This window comes from Colletotrichum orchidophilum (genome assembly GCF_001831195.1).
Source record: "Colletotrichum orchidophilum strain IMI 309357 chromosome Unknown Scaffold_36.1, whole genome shotgun sequence".
NCBI lineage: Eukaryota > Fungi > Ascomycota > Sordariomycetes > Glomerellales > Glomerellaceae > Colletotrichum > Colletotrichum orchidophilum.
Window position 1 is genome coordinate 176,436 of NW_019172992.1, and position 18,573 is coordinate 195,008.

General features: G+C 53.6%; 5 protein-coding genes across 5 annotated transcripts; 1 reads left to right on the forward strand and 4 right to left on the reverse strand.

The window, feature by feature from the left end:
• Positions 1–821: 821 nt before the first annotated feature.
• Positions 822–2,544, forward strand: CORC01_05242 (TLC domain-containing protein; the record flags this gene model as incomplete). The annotated part of the gene is made up of 4 exons (XM_022616886.1): positions 822–1,059; positions 1,228–1,541; positions 1,601–1,888; positions 1,939–2,544. The coding sequence occupies 4 exons, from the start codon at positions 822–824 to the stop codon at positions 2,542–2,544; spliced, it is 1,446 nt and encodes a 481-aa protein (XP_022476591.1).
• Positions 2,545–3,310: 766 nt separating this feature from the next.
• Positions 3,311–5,875, reverse strand: CORC01_05243 (uncharacterized protein; the record flags this gene model as incomplete). The annotated part of the gene is made up of 3 exons (XM_022616887.1): positions 3,311–3,879; positions 3,941–5,551; positions 5,614–5,875. The coding sequence occupies 3 exons, from the start codon at positions 5,873–5,875 to the stop codon at positions 3,311–3,313; spliced, it is 2,442 nt and encodes an 813-aa protein (XP_022476592.1).
• Positions 5,876–7,313: 1,438 nt separating this feature from the next.
• On the reverse strand, positions 7,314–9,617 carry CORC01_05244 (sodium symporter family protein; the record flags this gene model as incomplete). Its single annotated transcript, XM_022616888.1, has 5 exons — positions 7,314–7,626; positions 7,690–8,641; positions 8,702–8,994; positions 9,058–9,467; positions 9,540–9,617. The coding sequence occupies 5 exons, from the start codon at positions 9,615–9,617 to the stop codon at positions 7,314–7,316; spliced, it is 2,046 nt and encodes a 681-aa protein (XP_022476593.1).
• A 2,843-nt stretch (positions 9,618–12,460) lies between these two features.
• Positions 12,461–13,577, reverse strand: CORC01_05245 (uncharacterized protein; the record flags this gene model as incomplete). Its single annotated transcript, XM_022616889.1, has 5 exons — positions 12,461–12,479; positions 12,530–12,745; positions 12,820–12,920; positions 12,990–13,197; positions 13,339–13,577. The coding sequence occupies 5 exons, from the start codon at positions 13,575–13,577 to the stop codon at positions 12,461–12,463; spliced, it is 783 nt and encodes a 260-aa protein (XP_022476594.1).
• A 2,649-nt stretch (positions 13,578–16,226) lies between these two features.
• CORC01_05246 (putative effector 14) lies at positions 16,227–17,276 on the reverse strand (the record flags this gene model as incomplete). The annotated part of the gene is made up of 3 exons (XM_022616890.1): positions 16,227–16,297; positions 16,352–16,656; positions 16,708–17,276. The coding sequence occupies 3 exons, from the start codon at positions 17,274–17,276 to the stop codon at positions 16,227–16,229; spliced, it is 945 nt and encodes a 314-aa protein (XP_022476595.1).
• Between the last annotated feature and the right edge of the window lie 1,297 nt (positions 17,277–18,573).

Below are 18,573 nucleotides of genomic sequence, written 5' to 3' on the forward strand. Positions count from 1 at the left end.
CTCAAGGTACGGATACTCTGGCTATTCTTCCCAAACTCTCTCTCAGTTCAGTCTCTTTCTCGCCTTACCTCCGTCCAGCGTTTCTCGTCCCGCTCCTCCCCACAGAAAGTATAGCCCACTTTCAGCATCTGCCAATACACAAACACCCATCTCCCATCACTGAAGCAAAAGACAGAAAGAAAACGCCGCCGCAGCCCGCAACTACACGCACCACCCACACCACACACCAAACGGGGCACCATCTTGCTGCACTCCTGATCCCAGCAACTTTCTGGAGCAACCGAGCAGATCCTGACCCAGGCCTTGGCGTGGTGTACCTCTGTATTCGTACCGCCCAGCCTGTCCTGCTACGGTCGTCTACCTTACCTACCGCCCTCCAGTCCACCGTCCCGTCTTCGGTCTCCATTGTGTGCGACGTTGCCCTTTCACTCACTTTCCCATCCTCTCGATCTTCAACCTCCCTAAAACCAACTCAGGACGTTCGTTTCCCTCCTCCCTCCCTCTTCCTCGACCACGAATCTCTCAGAACCGCTCGTCACGATCGTCGTGCTTTGCGGTATCAGAATCCCGAAAAGTGCTCTTTTGCGCACTCAACCCGCTCAACCGCGTCCGGATAACGATCCCTCCTGGTTATCGCGGCTCTACACCCACCACAACCACTACAAAGGACTCGTGGGCACAACTGGTACCCAAAGAAAACCAACGCCAGCCCACGACGCCGCTGTCGCTAAACATTGCAGCCTCTCCCACGACTCCAATTTCGGGTCGCCGCTCCCTTCGACACCCCAATTGAGTTCCAATTGGAGCTCTAGTCGCGCATCATGAGCGACACCGCCAGTAACCACGAGGCCTCATCGCCAACCTTTGAGAAACCCGTCAGGACCAGCTCCGCCCCCCAGATTCAGCGGAATGCCAGCACCAAGCAACTCAAGCTTATGAATGGGCCCCTTTACCAGCAAGGACACAACAATGTCAATGTCGTGCTCATTCGACGGGTCAGGAGAACAGACGACAGCGCTTGGAAGATGTTTAGCCGGTGGATGGTTGAGAACCAAGTCGGTACGTCGTCTTTCCTGTACCCTCTCCTTACCTTGACTATCACCCCACACCCATCTCTACAAAGCCACAACTGGAGCTGCGCCATGTTACACGGCAGACATCACCGCGAGACTAGGCCTCCTATTCGTAAATCACAGCCTAAACACAGCTAACGTATGCCGGATCCAGGTCTCTCTTTCAACCTTCTGGCCCTCCTCTTCCTCGCCCATTTCTTCATCCCGAAGGCGCAGCCTCACACGATCAAGTTCTTCACTCTCTCTTACTACAACCAAGAAACTGGACAGTATGGCGCCGGTCTCGGTGATTCTTGTCTCCTCGCCTTCTGCATTGTCCTCTTCACCGGCCTGCGCGCCGCGACCATGGAATACGTGCTGGCACCATTGGCCAAAGGATGGGGCATCAAGAAGCGCAAGGATCTCACCCGCTTCAGCGAGCAGGCCTGGCTGTTGGTTTACTATATGGTCTTCTGGCCCCTGGGCATGGTGAGTTCGCGCTGGCGATTTCGGCTTCTTTCGCCCAACAGCCGCTAACGATCAATTAGTACATCTACAAGACGTCGCCCTACTGGTTGAACCTGAGAGAGCTCTGGACGAACTGGCCGCAGCGCGAGCTTTCCGGTCTGAACAAGTTCTACATCTTAGCGCAGTGGGCTTTCTGGCTGCAGCAGATTCTCGTAATCAACATTGAGGACCGCCGTAAGGACCATTGGCAGATGTTTACTCACCACATCATCACCTGCACTCTGATTTCCGCCTGCTACAGCTACCACCAGACCCGCGTCGGGAACTTGATTCTCGTGCTCATGGATGTTGTCGACCTCTTCTTCCCTGTACGTCATGGCCCCGGGCTTTTTGTCCTGCATGAGCTAATCATTCGCAGCTCGCCAAGTGTCTGAAGTACGTCGGATTGAACACCCTCTGCGACTTCATGTTCGGCACCTTCGTCTTGTCATGGCTTCTTGCCCGTCATGTTTTCTACCTGATGGTCTGCTGGTCTATCTACGCCCACATCCCGGAAGAAATCCCCGACTCGTGCTACACCGGCCAACACCCCAACCTGGTGGGCCCGCTGCCTGTTCCCGAGGGTAAGAGCTGGATGTTGGAGCCCTTTTACAAGTCAGATGGCATGGTTTGCTGGAACTCTACCATTCGCTGGGCGTTCCTCGTTCCACTCCTCACTCTGCAAGTCATCACCATTGGATGGTTTTTTATGATTCTTCGTGTCGTCAACAAGGTCCTCCGCGGCGGAAACGCCGAGGATGTCCGCAGCGATGAAGAGCTCGAAGGCGAGGAGGAAGGCGATTACGTCTACGAGGAGGAGGTCGCTCTCGAGGAGGAGGTTGGTGTTGAGGATATCGACCTCAAGAGCTGGGAGCGAAGAACGGGCATCAAGAGGCAAGCAAGCTCTTCAGGCGTGAGCCTGCCCGGCCACAGCGACCGCAAGGAGCTGCTTGGTAGAATCGGCTGCGAAAAGCAGGTCGACTAAATAAGGCGACTCGGTGTCGCCCATGAAGCCATGTAGAAGACCTCGGCGACGCTAGTCCAGTGTATACAAATGAGTTGGTGGAATAGGGGGCGTCAAAGGGGAGAGGAGTTCCAGATATGGTTGACACAGTCAGGGAAGACTTTGTCGACCTATACGGACGTACTACTTTGCTAGAGCATAGTGCAACGCCTGGATGGCGGGCACACACAGGCATAGATGACATTTGGCTTTGCTTTTGCGACAGAAAGGGAGAAAAAAAAAAACGGGAAAACGGAAGAGGTTGAGAGACGATTACATCTTGACTCTCTGAGATTTTCACCGATTTGGACTTGTTCAAGAAATGAATCCAAAAGTATTTTGAGTTGATGAATATAATGGCCGCTCTGGCGCATACTACTTACTACCTTGGTACATGATAAGTTGATGATTCGCCGTGTCTGATTCGGATTCCGTCGAGTTCAAGTAGGTACGTGCGGAATCACCTCAAAGTCATAGAATGGGGCACTTCACGTCTTCGGACCGGAATCCTTTTTGGAGCCAAAGCTCGACGCGTATTGGACAAACATCATCTCGTGATTGAGTCTATCTAGAGGATCGGGTACCGACGCCAAGCAAATAAACTCCCCCCTTCCCCCCATCACCCGTCGTCCAACAATCGTCATCCAAAAGACATCATATGAGGTTCCTCCCCTCCCCGCCAAAGAGAAAGAGCATTTAGATTTCCTTTTTTTTTTTGTTCCATTTGTTTCAACGTTGCAGTCACAACTCATACCACATCCGCCAGTGTGATGGGGCGAACGACGCCGTTCTCGAGCAGATACGAGCCCGGCCGCTGCGCCTGCACCAACGCCTTCAACACGGGGTTCCTCTTCGCTAGCAAGTCATCCTCGCTCTGTAACAGCAGCACATTCCTCAACCCGCCACTGGCTTCCACGCTCAGCTTCCGCAGGAGCTTCGCGGTCAGCTCGTCCTGTGCGCCGTCGGGGCCGCGGACAACGACCCACGTCACGCCGCCGAGACGGGCCGTGACGACGCCCGAGAGCAGACCGGGGAAGAGCCAGGGGTACTGCAGGATCTCGGCCTCAAAGGCGTTGATGGATTCGCGCGCCGTGGCGGCGTAGGACTCGTCGTTGAGCATGGTGCCGAGGCGGAAGAGGTTGGAGACGGAGACGGCGTTGGTGGAGGGGAGGGCGGTGTCCATGCCGTCCTTGAGGCGGAGGATCGTGTGCGGGGCGTTCTCGGCCGTGGTGTAGAAGCCGCCGCATGAGGAGCGAGAGGTTGTGGGTTCCGGCGCTGAGGCCGATGGGCTATCGTAAAAGATGTGGATTTGGGCCTCTGCGAAGGTGTTAGTTGGTTCTATATGGGGGCATGGGGGGCTAAGGAAGAGCATCCTTACTCTGAAGCTCGTCGGCGAATTCGATCCACTTGTCGTCCGCAGTCACCTCGTAGAGGCCAATGAGACCCTCAATGAGATAAGCATAGTCCTCCGCCAGGGCCTTTGTCTCGCCAACGCCCTCGTGGTATATCCTGTAAAGAATCTTGTTGTTCTCATCCCAAAGATTGGCTCTAATGAACGCAGCAGCCTTGCTTGCAGCCTCTATCGCAGCTTGGCTCTTGGGCACATCCACAGTCGACAAAGCCAGTGCAGTCCTTGTCAATGAAGAAATCACCAGGCCGTTGCGTCCCACCACAATCTTGGTGTCGGTCTCAGGCCTTGGGCGCTCCTTCTCTCTGTGCGCCTTGAGCTTTTGTTTTGCCGAAGTGACCACCTTCTTCACTTCGTCCGTGGTAATACCAGCCTGTCGTCCAATCTCTGAAATATCCTTGACAACACGCAGAATGTTCTCATTCATGAATTCGTCATTGGGATCCTGGTCAGGTTCGACGTTGCCGTGCTCAAGCACATTCCAATAGGATGCAGCCAGCGCTGCCTCGTGATCATCTCCAATGACTGTGTCAAACTCCCTACGTGTCCACAGATTGTAAGCGCCCTCCCGCATATGTCTGTCTCCACGTCGGTAGTACGAGTCTGCAGCTTCGCTGGAAACGAAACCACCTTCAGGCAGACTGATGGGAGAGCTCGTGAGGTAATCGACCAATTCCACTACAACATCGTAGAATTCTTCGTCCTTCTCACCGCTGCCAGCAATCAGCCATGCATCCAGGTAGAGCCCAAGAAGCAGAGCATTTTGGGCAACGAGCTTCTCGAAGCGCGGAACACTCCAGTCTGCAGTCACAGAGTAGCGAGCAAACCCGGAACCTCCAACATGGTCGCGCAGACTGCTGTCTCTCATCTTGCGCAGTGTGAAGAGCGCCATCTCCGTGGCGTGCGCGCACTCAGTCTCGCCCACGACGTCTTGTGCGGGTGGGAGGTACCGGGGCAGCCGCAGCAAGAAGGACAGCTTGGGCGGGGTCGGAAACTTGGGGGCCAAGCCAAATCCGCCGTAGACAGGGTCAAAGGTCCCGGCAATGTGCGTGTAAGCCTCCTCTAGCTGATCCAGATCGAGCTCGCTCGACACGGCAGCAGCCGTTCTGCCGGTTTCCGGAAGCTCCAGCCCCGTCTCTGATCTTCCAATGGCGGCGGTCTGCGAACCTGCGACACCCGGCTGGACTGTAGCGCTTCCTAGGGTTCCCTCTGCCGCAAAGTCGTGGAGCTTCACCACGACCTCCTTCGCCTCCTGCCTGCACCTCGGCTCCTGCTCTCTCCATACTTTTTGCAGCTTGTGCAAGATAGCCAGGAAATCCAAACGTTCCTCGTCGTCGGAGCCTCCGTTGTTCGAGCCGGGAGCCGGGTAATAGGTGCCGCCGAAGACGGGTTCGAGGTCAGGGGTGAGGAAGAGGTTCAAGGGCCAGCCGCCGGATCCGCTCACAGCCTGCACGTAGTTCATATATATCGTATCCAGCTCGGGGCGCTCCTCGCGGTCGATGATGATGGGGATGAACGACTCATTGAGGATGGAGGCGCATTCGCGGTGGGTGAAGCATTCGGTGGATGTAAGTCGCGAATCTGCGAAGAAAGTCAGCGCACATTGTCAGCCATCCGGGATTTCCTGCCATTCAGCCACTTACAATGGCAGGCCTTGAAGCCAATGTGCAGAAAGATCAGCTTGTTCTCCTTCCTAGCTCTCTCGATTGCCTCGTCGTCGAGCAGTTGCCAGGCAACGCGGCCGTCCGCATGGCTTCGCACGTACGGGCTCTTGCTCTGCCCGACCCTGTTCACCAATGGCGGGATGGACTCATGTACGTCGTTGTTCTGCTGGGCTGCAAGCTGCGGCGGCTGAGGATCGGCCTTTTCAGCCCGTGCCGCTTGCGACAATTCGGAAGCGACCATGGCGGGGATGTTGCAGCGAGTAATGCCGGGGTCGTGGGATGCTCGAAGCCAACAACGCTGTGGCTGTAGCTATGTGTACGAGAGACGTCGAGAGTTGGCAACACGGAGAGTTCCAAAACGCCTTTTTCTAGGATAAATACCGTGATCCTGGATTAATATCACGAGATATTTCCGCAAGTGGTAGCGGCGGGGAAGTCGAAGCAGGTCGTCAGTCGGCCCGAGGCGAGGGATCAGGGAATCAAAGTGCGGTAAGGTAGTTTGTCGAGTCTGTTTGTCGCACAGATCGGGATAGAGAGTGAAAGAAGGCGAGTCATGCGACGCAATGTCGAGGTTTTTCAAGAAAAAGACTTGCCACGTTTTGATCCTGCGGTGTGGAAACAGGCGACCCGTTGTTTGTTCTTCCAGCGGCAAGTCGAAAATACTGAAAAGGCCCCAGGTCGGTGTCGTTGTCTCTCGTGGCCAGACGTCACTGCGGGCTGCTGCTGCTGCTGCTGCTGCACAGCGACCGAACGGTCATTCAGTACGTAAAATGCGCTGCCCCACCACTCGCTTATCCCCGAATGAGGGGTATTTCTATTATGTAAGCAATTCAACACCGCTGTAAGTGAATTCGCGGCTATCTCTCCGTCGACCTCGCCAATATCTCACCTCAACCTATCGACCTTACTCGATATGGTACACTAATAGATACACCCAAGGGTGGTGAGAATTTCACGCCTGCCAAGTCATGTCCCCGCCCCATCTCAACGGTAAATGTCGCAAGAATTTCTCAAGCTTTGAGTTTGAACTCTCTTCCGATTCATGCGCCGGCTGGTGCTTCTTTGCGTTGGAGCGATCCGACGCAGATTCGCTCCTATTTGGCCGTGACTCGCGGCTGTCGCAATCGGAACGGTCTATCCATCTAGATTCCGGGGCTTGGATACTGAAAGGTTGACAGTACGATAAATATGTCATCCGCCCAAGTACACATGTTCAAGGCTTGAAAGACGTATATGAATCAGCGAAACAGTGACCATTGCTGAATTCGTATCCCTGTCCTCGAGATATCCGAAGTCCGGAAGAAAATCGCTTATCCATCGTTTCGGCCGAGTCTTGGGAGGGCCTATTCTTGAACCCGGGACATGCAGGGAATACGATGGATGAAAGGCCCTCGTCCTCTTTGAGCAGGTTTGATGAATCTGCGCCCATGATTGTCCAATACTAAATTTTGAGAGCGGTTTATGCAAGAAAAGATGAAGAGCATGGCGTATACGCGTCTAAGCACATGTCTCTACATCCAGTCATTCTAAAGACATTGTCGGATTTCTCAGTCTCTCCCTCCTGGATGCCACTTCCTGAAATACACATAGTAAACGAGGGTATAACGCAAACCACAACTCCAGCCTACTTCACCACTTTGAACCGCTGTTTCTATTCGCCGTCCTAGCAATACGAAACATCAAGACGAGATAGTCTCCTTTCCTCCGCCAGTCTTCTCCGGTGTGGCGGTGCCAGGGCTGGTCTTCTCATTGACGTCCTCCTCAACCTGGGTGACAATGGGCAGGCGCGTCGGCTTCTTACCAGTAAGCATCGACTTGAAGGTGTGAATGAGGGTTTCGCGACCCTCGAAGACGGGGAACAAGCCGACAGCGAAGAAGGAGCAGAAGATCCAGAGGATGCCGACGACGACCCAGCCGGTGAAGAAGGGCTTGCTGAAGATGTAGCCGGAGCCGTACATGGGCATCGGCCAGAGGATGAGCATGGCAATGGTCCTAGGCTTTTATTAGTACCTCTGTATAAAGACAACGCACGGAATGCACAGAGAGTATACTCACATGAATGCCGTCATGGAAACGGAAATCTTAAAGGCACGCGACAGCATAGCCTGTTCTCTCTCAAATTCGGCCTGCGTCTCCGTGTTGCCGGGGACATCCTCGAGATCCAGACCCGCGGCGCTGGCCAGCTCGTGATCGTCGCCTCGGCGGATCGCCATCATCGACTTCCAGTCGTAATTATCCACGCCAAAGACCAAGGTAAAGACGGGGATCAAGAGGAGCGGCGAAAGCAGGGCAATGACGTTGCCGGCCAGCATAGGGTTGTTGGAGCCCGTGCAAGTGACGTCCAGGACACCACAGGTCTTCTTGGCTGTGACGAGCCAGCCAATGATGGCGAATGCGGTGCCGATGATGGGGGAGAGCGTCACGGCCCATTTGTTCTGGCCCTTCCAGACGAGAGTCAGGGTTGCCGGGAGCACGGCGGCGGAGATGAGGACGCCCATCAGCACGTAGAGGTAACCCATGGAAATACCGTTATAAAAGAGCCCCACGGAGATGGAGCTGATGATGATGGCGTACACGACGACACACACGTGGGACATGTAGATGAGCCTCTTGCCGCTGGCGTCAGGCTTGAAGTAGGTCCGGTAAATGTCGTACGTGAAGATGGAGGAGACGGCGATGAGCTCGGCGGAGGAGGCTGAGGTGACAGCCATGAAGATCATGAGGAGCGTCGCGATGGCGCCGCCTTTGCCGAGGAGGGCGACTGCGGCGTAGGGGAGGGCGAGGCCGGCGGAAACCTCTGCCTCGGTCATTCGGTTGGGGAAGGTAGGGAACCGGGGGTTCGACTCGAGGGCCAGGGCGGAGAGGCCCATGGTGGTTGCCGTTAGCCACGGGATGGCGAACCAGGACAGACCGCCGAGGATATAGCCCGGGAGTGCGTGGACGGGCGACGCGGCGATGGCCTTGTTGTAGTAGCCGTTGTCCAGGAAAACGGTTCCGAAGTTGCCAACTAATTTGATCTACGTCAGGAGGAAGACTTCTTCGCAAGATGGCGGGGTACAGCACTCACCAATGTTGATAACAAAGAACTCGACACCACCCTGCGATCTCATCGTCAGGTAAGATCCCTCGGCGTTGCCCGAGACCGGGTGTCTGAGAGCGGCTTCAACGAGAAGGTCGTAGACCTTGGAAGGGCTGCCGAGAACATCGGAGTTGGCGTACGTCGTCAACGAGAACAGGATGATGATGATGAGCAGGATGAAGGTGTGGACCCAATCAGTGAGGAAGGTGGCCTTGAGACCTCCGACGAGGGTATAAGCGACGACTCCGACGGGCAGCAGGTAAATAGCAGCAACGGTGTTCCTTTGGTGTCCATGTCAGTCCCTACATCTCTCTGGTCTATGCTGCTAGAGACTCAAGACTTACATGCCAGTCAAGGCATTGACGGTCGCCGCACCGCCCACAATGAGCATCAACGTAACCAGGATGTTCGTCATGAGACCGAAAACAATAAAGACGATGTGAGTGGCCGTGCCATATCTGGCTTTGATGACTTCGAGAAACGTGTGGGCGTTGGGTGCCCTGCGCTTGAGCTCAATAGCAAGGGTCGCAAAAAGCAGGATCTGGACAGTCGCGCCCGAGGCGTACCAGAACGGACCCGAGACGCCGTACCGGTAGCACACGCCAGAGGACTGGAGCAGCGTGGCGGCCCACGTCCAGGAGGAAACGACTGCGGAACCGACGAGGCCGGACTTGACTGTTCTGCCGGCGGTCGTGAACATCTCGGAAGTCTGCAGCTCCCGGTTGTAGCGCTTGAGCACATAGGTCGTGGCAATCTACACCACATCAGTCAATCACACGTGAACAGTTGAGACAACCTGAGGATCTGCAAGCCAAGGTCGACATACCATGCCAATGGCGAAGAGAAATCCTATGCCGAGGACGACGCCGTAGCCGACGCCCTGGTTGAGAGCTGGTGTCACCATCTTGGGCCAGTTCGTCTAAGAATTCGTCTATGGGTATGTGTGAAGCCCAGAGAGAGGCAGCTAACTATACCCTTGAGACACACGATCCCGACAACTTGGGACTGGTCTCCTGTATATGTATCTGCACCGGCCAGCTTCTCTTACAGTCAGACAGTTGGCCGGCGGCAATATCGATCCCGAGTATTGTCCTACGGCTATCGGAGCTTAAACTACCGGAACTACCCTTGTCCCATGTGCCAGTCGAGACAGCAGTTCGAATTCTGCCCCCACTCAAACATAGACAGATACAACTGCCAGGCCATGTCAGGTCGCACCATGGCGTAGGCTGGCTGGGAAGGGAGGGGGACTAGCAGCGGGGTGGGGGGGAGAAGAAAAAGTCAGGGCCAGCCGAATCCTTCATAATTGTACCCCAACATTGAGAATGAAGACGAAGTTTGTGTGTAAGAAAATATGTGGATAAGAGGTAGCCACCACCTGTCTGCACGCAGCACAGAGACATACGGTGTGCAGGGAAGAAAGATAAGGCCAAAATTCTATCAGTCATAAAATTGGCGTTGCATCCTGTTGCAGTATGCATATCCAGAACCAATGAAATGGCTTCATTATCTGACAAACATTAGCCTCTGGTAGATCTGCAGCCAGTCGGGTGCTAGGATATTGCTTGATTGGGGTAGCATCTGCGTTGGACGGGGCCGTGATACGGCAGCGCGATATCTTTCGGCGGGGGAGTTCATGGGTGGTCTCAGTCTCTGGTCTCAAAGCGCGAGAATAGCTGCAGACTTCTGCCGAGACCCCATGCTTCTGATTTCATCAAGACTCGACGGCCGAAGATCGCTTGGGAACTCGCCCGGGGCATCTCTGAGTTCAGATTTCGGTTGTGTGCTTGTTAAGGGATGACAAAGGAGAAAAGGGCCGCAACAATGTTTCAACTTTTGAAAGAAGCAAGTGACTGCCCAATCGTCGTCAGAATCATACTGAGAAGGAGATTTAGACGCCATTGAGCTGATCTTGTTGAATCTCGCTAGAGTGAGGTCGCCAACTCGGCCGCTCAATTTTTCGATGCGTGGTTTTGATGCCTTTCGCTGTCGACCAGAGGCACGTAAGACCAACAGGAGGCCAAGCTAGTCTGAGACACAGTGATCTACTATGTTCTGCAGAAGGGTTTTTTCTCTTAGACCTCTCCTAGGTTGTCCTGCAGCTCGGTTCTGGTGGAGAGTGGCCGGCGGCCAAGAACCGATAAGGATCATTCTCTATATCGGCCCGCTTGTTCGAGGGTTAAAAGGTTCGATTGGTGCAGGCATGGAATGGATAAGTAATAGGCGTCGGGTGGTTGGCATCAGAGTTCAATTCGAGGTTGCAAATCGTGCGCAAGTGTAAGCGAGAGGTTGACAGGGAGAGAGATAAGCAGACGCGATGCGTGTGGATGGCGTGGAGACGCACCCGGTTGGTGCACGGGCCATTGGCAAAAGAGATCTCCGCAGGACGGCAAATTGAGCTTTGCATGAGCTTTGCATGTGGGAGTCGGAGGAAGATTATATCTCTCCAGAGTCATTGAGAAGCACAGCCCAAGATCTGCGTTTCATATGACCACAATAGTTTGTATCTGGCGTTGGATGGAGGCACTTGCAATAAACATTTATTTGGCATTACTTAACGCAAACTCTTGTTGGACTATCGCGTACCTAGTCCTTTCACTCAAGTCCTGGTCCAGGTTTCAAAGTTGATCTGAAAGAGCCAAGACTGACGTTCAGTGACTGTCAGATCAAGCTTTTGGCAAAGTATTTCCCCAAGAGAAACCAACGAAACATGTGGCACCTCCTTGGATCTCTTTACCCTTGGCTTTTGAACCGCGCCTCGACGAAGTAGGAAAATAGCCCAGCGTTCAAGGCAGATCAAGATACTGCGTTGCTCCCTCTCGAGCTGTGTCAATAAGACGAACAACTAATACTTCAAAGGCTCAAAGTTCACTTCATTGTTTCATTCGTGTCATCGAAAAGTCGAGACCGCATAGTCATCCCACGCACATCTCTGAGGCCCTGCATGCCAAGCAAGGGACTACCGACTACACCAATAATACCACGCACACCTGTGATTTCGCAACTCGAGGACCCTGACCAGCTCTTGGGATAGGTCGATAAGCATTCCACAACTAACAGTCTGGTCCAAGAGCTTTGGGCATCGGGGTCCAAAGGGCCTGGTCCTAGGGCAGTCCCCAGATCTCAGGAAGACCGGGGGTTGCGGTAAGTCTGCAGAAGCTACCTCTGTAGGACCACACCTGGAAGCTCGATGGCCCGTCTCCGCCGCCTTCCTCGCTCAACGGCCAAGCCGCCGGCCTGGTCTAGGCTGCATGAGCTCGCATGAGAGCATGTGGCCGCGGCCAGGCCTCCGGGCCCAAATTCTGCGCGACAGGTCCCGCAAGCTACTTACATGTACCCTATCCCGATCCGGCGGGCGAAGTAACACGGCGAGTAATGACAGTCGACTACCGGTATGTCCTAAACACGTCCGTCTTCGGCCGTCCACTCCTCACGTGAACAGTACCATTCGAGTGCCCAACGTCCGTATCGCCGGCGGCATGTTGGATTTGCTATACACCTTGATTGCCAAGATACCAGGTGGCAGGCCGGCCGCCGAAAGGACTCTTGAAGTTTAGTTTGAGAGAGAGTCCCATCTCAGTTACGTATTGCCATCAACTTTCGTATCGATCTCCTTGTGTACATTGTCGTCAGCCCGGAGCTACCTGTACCAAACTACCAGTCAAAAGCCCATCCAGCGGAGCTACATGGACACATATTCTCTCTGTTCAACTTCTTTATCTTCGTGGATATGTACCTGCGTTCTATTCAGTCAATGCGATAGGCACTATCAACATGTCAGCAACATCAGCGTCCTGAAGGACGCGAGAAACTCACTCAATAACAAGCTCGTCCCGGTCCCACATCCCACTCCCTACCCAAAGGACACCCTCCACCTTTTCAGCGTACCGCTCATCCGTTGTCGTTAAATTGATAACCATGCGGTAGCTGTACCTCCTCGGGTCGATTCTCGTCTCTCCGTCCGGCCGATGAGCGATGCCGTCAAGAATATCAGTCGGCCCAGCCAAGAAGCCTCTCGTGCCCATCTCGAGGCTATGGTTCATGGCCACAAGCAAGTCAGCCTTTGGACATAATACCCCAGAGACAGGCTTTTTTGCCCTCCTCACATGGCTGGTTCTCGGTCACTGGTTTGCAATCTGCACGCGGTGACGATTTCGTGTAGGCTACTTTCTTTCAGCTTCGTCTTGTCCAGGTCGTGTCCGCCTGTCTTGGAATTTCCATTTGTCAGTGGCCAAACCCTTGAAGATCATGTGAGAGGGGAAATATTTGAACGCACGATGACGAGACCCGACCCAAACGACCCAGACCAAGAACCGCAGACACCCTCCGTTAGCTCAACCTTCTCGGGACCATCTTCAATAACCTCCGTCTCTTGGACACCGAAACTCACAGCAACACGAAAATCGAAGTCGGCGACTGGTGGTGGGAGGGATGTGGCAGGGTAAGGAAAGTGAGTTGAAGAAGCCACTGCATTAGCCTCGATGCTGGTCACTATTCAGAAAAGGTTCTGTCCATGTCAGGCAGAAATGGGAAACCATGAAACCTCTGTTTGAAGAAGATAACTTTCTTTGAAAAAGATGAAGCGGGACCGCTACTTCTGCGTCCCTGTGAGAAGAGAGACTTACTTTGACGACTCCTCGCCCTTGTCGTCCATAACCTCCCCGGCGACACTCCCCCACCCCTCATGCTCCTTTACGAGGTTCTGCTCGGGAGTTCCACGCTGACAAAGGGGAATAATCGGCTCGCTGATCCACGCCGTGTCCCAGTTCGCTGTCGAAGGTCCGGCACACGCCATCTTCCAGAAGCCAAAGACATGGCCCCTTGGCGCCCGCTGATCGTGATCTTCGCGAGTCTTGTCGGTCATCTTCCTTTCTCCGAGAACTTCAATGTTTCTGGATAGAGAGCCACAGCTACGGTGTAATAGTGAAGCGTATCGGGGACAATAGTGTCATCTCTTCCGGAAGTCACGAGCACCACAACGAGAATTACCAAACAATATTCATAATAATTCAAAAAGAAGAACAAAACTGAATCAAAAACTCGGCCGTTTCTGTGATCTATTTTGCTCCGATGTTCATAATTCAGAAAAGCCACTTACGAACGGAACGACTTTCCACCACCGGGGGAATGCTTCATGGCGTGCATGATCCTTCCGACGCCCTCGGAGCGATTAACCACCCCGCTTTCCACCCCTCCCTTCCCGTCAAATTCACACGTCCTCCGGGTTAGGATCTAACTACCCGTCGGTGTTTTTGAAGCCACCCTCGTGGAAGTAATTCGTCCAGCTTGGGCCTCAGCCCGAGGTATTTCAGTTTCTTGCTCGACTTTTTTTTTTTTTGGGAGGGAAGGTTGGGGTTTGAGGCTGAGGCAATGTGAAGTCTTGAGCTCCGGTTGGCGAGGAGACACTCAGAGATCAGTGATTTGAATAAGAGATATGTGTGATTAGCAAAAGCCCAGAGCAAAAAAAAAAAAAAAGAAAACGGCCATCGATGGGAAATCGAACAAAAGGTTATGAGCGACAATTCGCTATAGCTTGAGAATCTTCGGGTTAGTCTATGACCGCTCCCTCAGACCCCTCGGCCACTTTCCTCGTCCGCTGATGATATGATCCCCTATAAAGGAAAGATGGCTGCCTGAGAAATGTGAGGTCTAGGCGGGTAATAGTTATAGGACTCGGCGACAAGTGTGGTCTGCCAAGTTCAACTTGGATTCCCAAATGTAAATGAAACTTGCCGAGATAAAAATATTGCTAACAAATCCAGAACCATGCTTCAATGAGCCCAAGTGTATATAGCACTCAACTTCGTCCCTTCCTCACATCTCGGGAAATCGAACAGGAGTTTCGACAGTCAAGACAATGAGATCCAATGGAATCATACCAGTGGAATAATAGTCACCAATATTTCAGGGAATCACTAGAATGAATGCTTTCTTGACGTGGGTTTCTATAGCATCGATGACTGCCCCAATACACCAAACCAAAAACACTGCCAAACATTGAACCAAACAAATCCAGAAAACATAGATCCCCACCGCGCTCGAGATAGATACACATCGCCATCACCGCGGAATCCTCCCCTCTCTCTCTCACACACACAGACATATAAACCCCCGTCCAAAAGACCCTTCTCCCACCTACTCGTAACCCCTATCTTCACCTGTCAAAATTTACCTCTTCACACGGCCCGAACATAGCAAGCCAATCTACACGCGGATCGGACAAAGTCGCAGATTAAAAAGAAACCCAACGTTGAACAGCGCCTCTCCACATCTACAACCATCCCATCCCCGTCCGAACCCACGCCGTTTTCCCACAGCCATCAGCCGCAGCAACACGTTTCACAATGCCGCTGGAGTAAAGGGGCACTCAACACTGCCCACAATGCAATGAACACACGCGCCACCAGGCGGCGGTGCGCCTCAAGAGCACATCCCGTTGACAGTTGAAAAAGAGAATCGAACCCCCCTCTCCTGAGGGATGCTGGTAACTTTGTCTTCACCTTTCAAGTTTCCAATCATTTGGACATCAGTATTGTCCAGGAGAAAGCAGCCGAAGGTCACCCACCTACTCTCATCACTTTGTGTGACTCACTCTACGGAGCTTGTGGCCTCGAATTATCGAATCCTTGCACATCGGAGCAGCCGGCAGCGCACAAACGAAACGTAACGTCACAACGATGCACACCACACAACATAAGACACTGGACAGCTGACAAGGCCGCAAAAACTGGCAATACGGAGCGGTAATCTTATTGAGCACGAAAGGACATCCTGCCCATTGAGAGAGAGAGGGGGGAGAGATACACCAAATACACACAGACGACATCAAACATTTCTCAAGACTTCACTTCATATTTGTCACGACCAAGTCTGTTACGAGAACAATTTGCGAAACCATAAAGCATGGATCCCATTGCCTAGCCTCCCTAAACCCGAAATTCAAGTCGAAGAGAACCATAGGTACAGAGGACCAAAAGAGTCATAAACAGGGTGCCGTGATCGCCAGGCAGATCCAAGCCCAGGCCGTCAAGGGACGGCCCGAGAAAATGACTGCAAGGTCAAACAGGCCAAGAATCGAAGAAAAATGCAATGTCCATGGTGGGTTGGTTCCCTTTCCCCAAAATGTTTTTCTTGCTCCACGCCAGATCCGTAAATGCATCATCATCAATGTCCAGTTTCCTTGAATCATGGTCTCGGCCGGCGCAAAAGACGATGCCGTGCCTTTTCCATCACGCGAGTGCCTTGTGGAAAGTTCGTATGAATAGAATAGTGCCCATACTATTCGTGGGCGACCAAAGCGCATGATTCAAAGAGTCCCAGGAGAGGGACGAGGAGATCGAAAAAAGGTCAAGCGATCTCCTGTTAAAGTACAGCGGTAGAAGAGAAGAAATGCCTCGCTAGTGCGACGGAGCTCATCCGCACTCGTACCCAGTGGCCGTGTCGCAAACAAAACCCAGTTGTGCCTCAAGCGGGCAGCACGAAGGATGCAAATGCAGTTGTTTCGTCCCCGCGCTTAGGCGACGTTGACGGTGGCGGCGCTGCCGGGAGGCAGGACATTCTTGTCAAAGCTGCCAATGACGTTGCCTGTGTTCTTGTTAAAATCTCATGTGTGAAAGTGGGAAGAAGATCGCAACTTACCCTGGGACTTGTAGTTGCAGACGGTGTACCAGCTGCCGATGGAGCTGAGGGTACCGGCGGCGCAGTAGTAGACACCGCAGCCAACCGTGGTGGAGTCAACCCAAACCAACTGGGAGAAGTGACCCCACTTAAGGAAGTTGGTCATGTCAGGGCTGGCCTGACCGTAGCCAGGGTAGAGGTTGAGCTCGCCGTTGTACCACTGGTCGGTGATGGCACGCTGAGCAGCCTTGGCCTCACCCAGATTCTCAGAGCCAGTGGCACCCCACATGGCGAGATTCTGGCCGTAACCGCCACCGCCAGTGGTCCTTGATGAATGTCAGAGAAGAAACAGATTTAACAGTTTCATGAGTTCTTACAAGTCGTGCTCGAAGACGCAGGTCTTGGCAGTGATGAGGGCGTAGCTGGCCAGATCAGAATCCCAGCTCAAGGCAGGAGCGGAGTGGTTGGCACGGTGGATGTTGTGAGCATCAATGGCGGCAGTCTGAAGGTCGCTGACGGTGGCAGCAGTGCTGGGAGTAGACTGGGTAGTCTCGACGACGGAGGGGACAGGAGCAACGGGCTCTGGAGCGGGCTCCGAAGCGACGGGCTGCTCGACGACCGGCTCAGGAGTGGGAGTAGGAGTAGGAGTAGGAGTCGGAGTCGGGCTCGGGGTCGGGATAGGATTCGGGGTCGGGGAGGCCTTGGGGGTGCGAGAGCGGCGCTTGGTGGTGATGGTCTGGAAGATGGGCGCAGGCGCAGGGGTCTCCTCAACCTGGGGGGGAAGGCTGCTGGAAGGAGTGGGAATGGGAGTCTCGATGGGGACGCCGTCAGTGACGGTGACAGTCACGTAGGTGATGTCCAAGATGGTCTCCATGGCACGGGGGTCGATGGCGGCACCCATGGCCAGGAGGGCGCCAGTGGCGGCAAGAACGATGGAAGACTTCATTTTGAAGGTTGGATGGTGAGATCAACGAGAATGAGTCTGAATGATGGTTAGCTTCGCCCGCGAAGTGGTGGTATACGAGTGAAGGAAGTGAAGTGAAAGTGAAGTGAAGAAAATGAAGGAAAGTGCGGATGAGCGTGCTGGCTGGAAAAGAGTGTGATGAAGCAGGGTAACACAAGCATCTCGAACAACATCAGGAAACACCAGCCTGATATATGTCCCTCATGCGGTGACGAGGGATTCAGCCTTGGTCGCACGTTGGCATGCCAGCTGACACGACTTGATGCCGTCGACCTGGGCCCGGCCGAACTTGTTGTTCAACCAAGCATGAGTCAAGTGGGCACACGTGTCGGGCGAGACAATGAACAAAGACCAATAAAGGTCTTTGTCTATTGTCGGCAGCAGCGGGCTGTATCGCGGTGGCATTCGTCTGTCTTGCAAACGGTGTTCCAAACAATGCCATTCACGCGATAGGAATGAGGACGTGGTGGAGAATGCGGGGAGGAAGTAAGTCTGGATCGGCGCCACTCACCTTTTGAGTTTTTGATTTCTTGAATAGATTCGCGGAATCTGGTCACCGGGGATCTAGTCCGAACGAGGTAGTTGCCGGGGGAAGTATTTGTGAGTTGGTTTGGCAGAGGCAAATAAAGTCCCGTAAGGTGAATCTCAGAGCCAGCTGTGTGTGGTGATCGAGCACTGCTGATACGGTTCCGTCAAGGACCTGGTGGTGGTGTGGAAAGAGTGTGGTTGAACAACGTTGTTGAAGTTGGGAAGGAGGTCGGTCGGACGATGGAGTCGTAAATTCTTTATTTTTCTTTTGGGTGGTGAGCCGAAAGGAAAAAAAAAAGTCTCGTGAGAAAAGTTGCGAATGAGTGACAAGAAGCCTGATGCTTGTTGGGTAGAGAACGTGAAGAGTGAGTCGGGTTCCGAGAGGAATGTCGGTAGCCTATCCTTCTATCCTGGAAGGTTGAGGGTGCAGGAAAAGAGGGGATTCGGGGTCGCGACCTGGGGGCGACGTGATTGGTTTTAAAAGGAATGGACGGTGTCGAACAGACACGATGGCGACCGAGGCCTGGGCGTAGAAGAGAAGGGGGTGAAGGGGGTCGAAGGAAGTGGTCTCCTGGGAGTGGTGAAGCAAGAAGGAGAGGCAAGACGTTCTGGATGGCGACGCCGAGCTACTAAAAGGGAGCAGACTGGACGATGAAAACCCGCGCGACTGGGATCGAGGGACTGGGCGAGAGACCAGAGTCTGAGTGTTAGGTCCTGTCCAAGTCTAGTCCAGAAAAGGGTAAGATCCAGG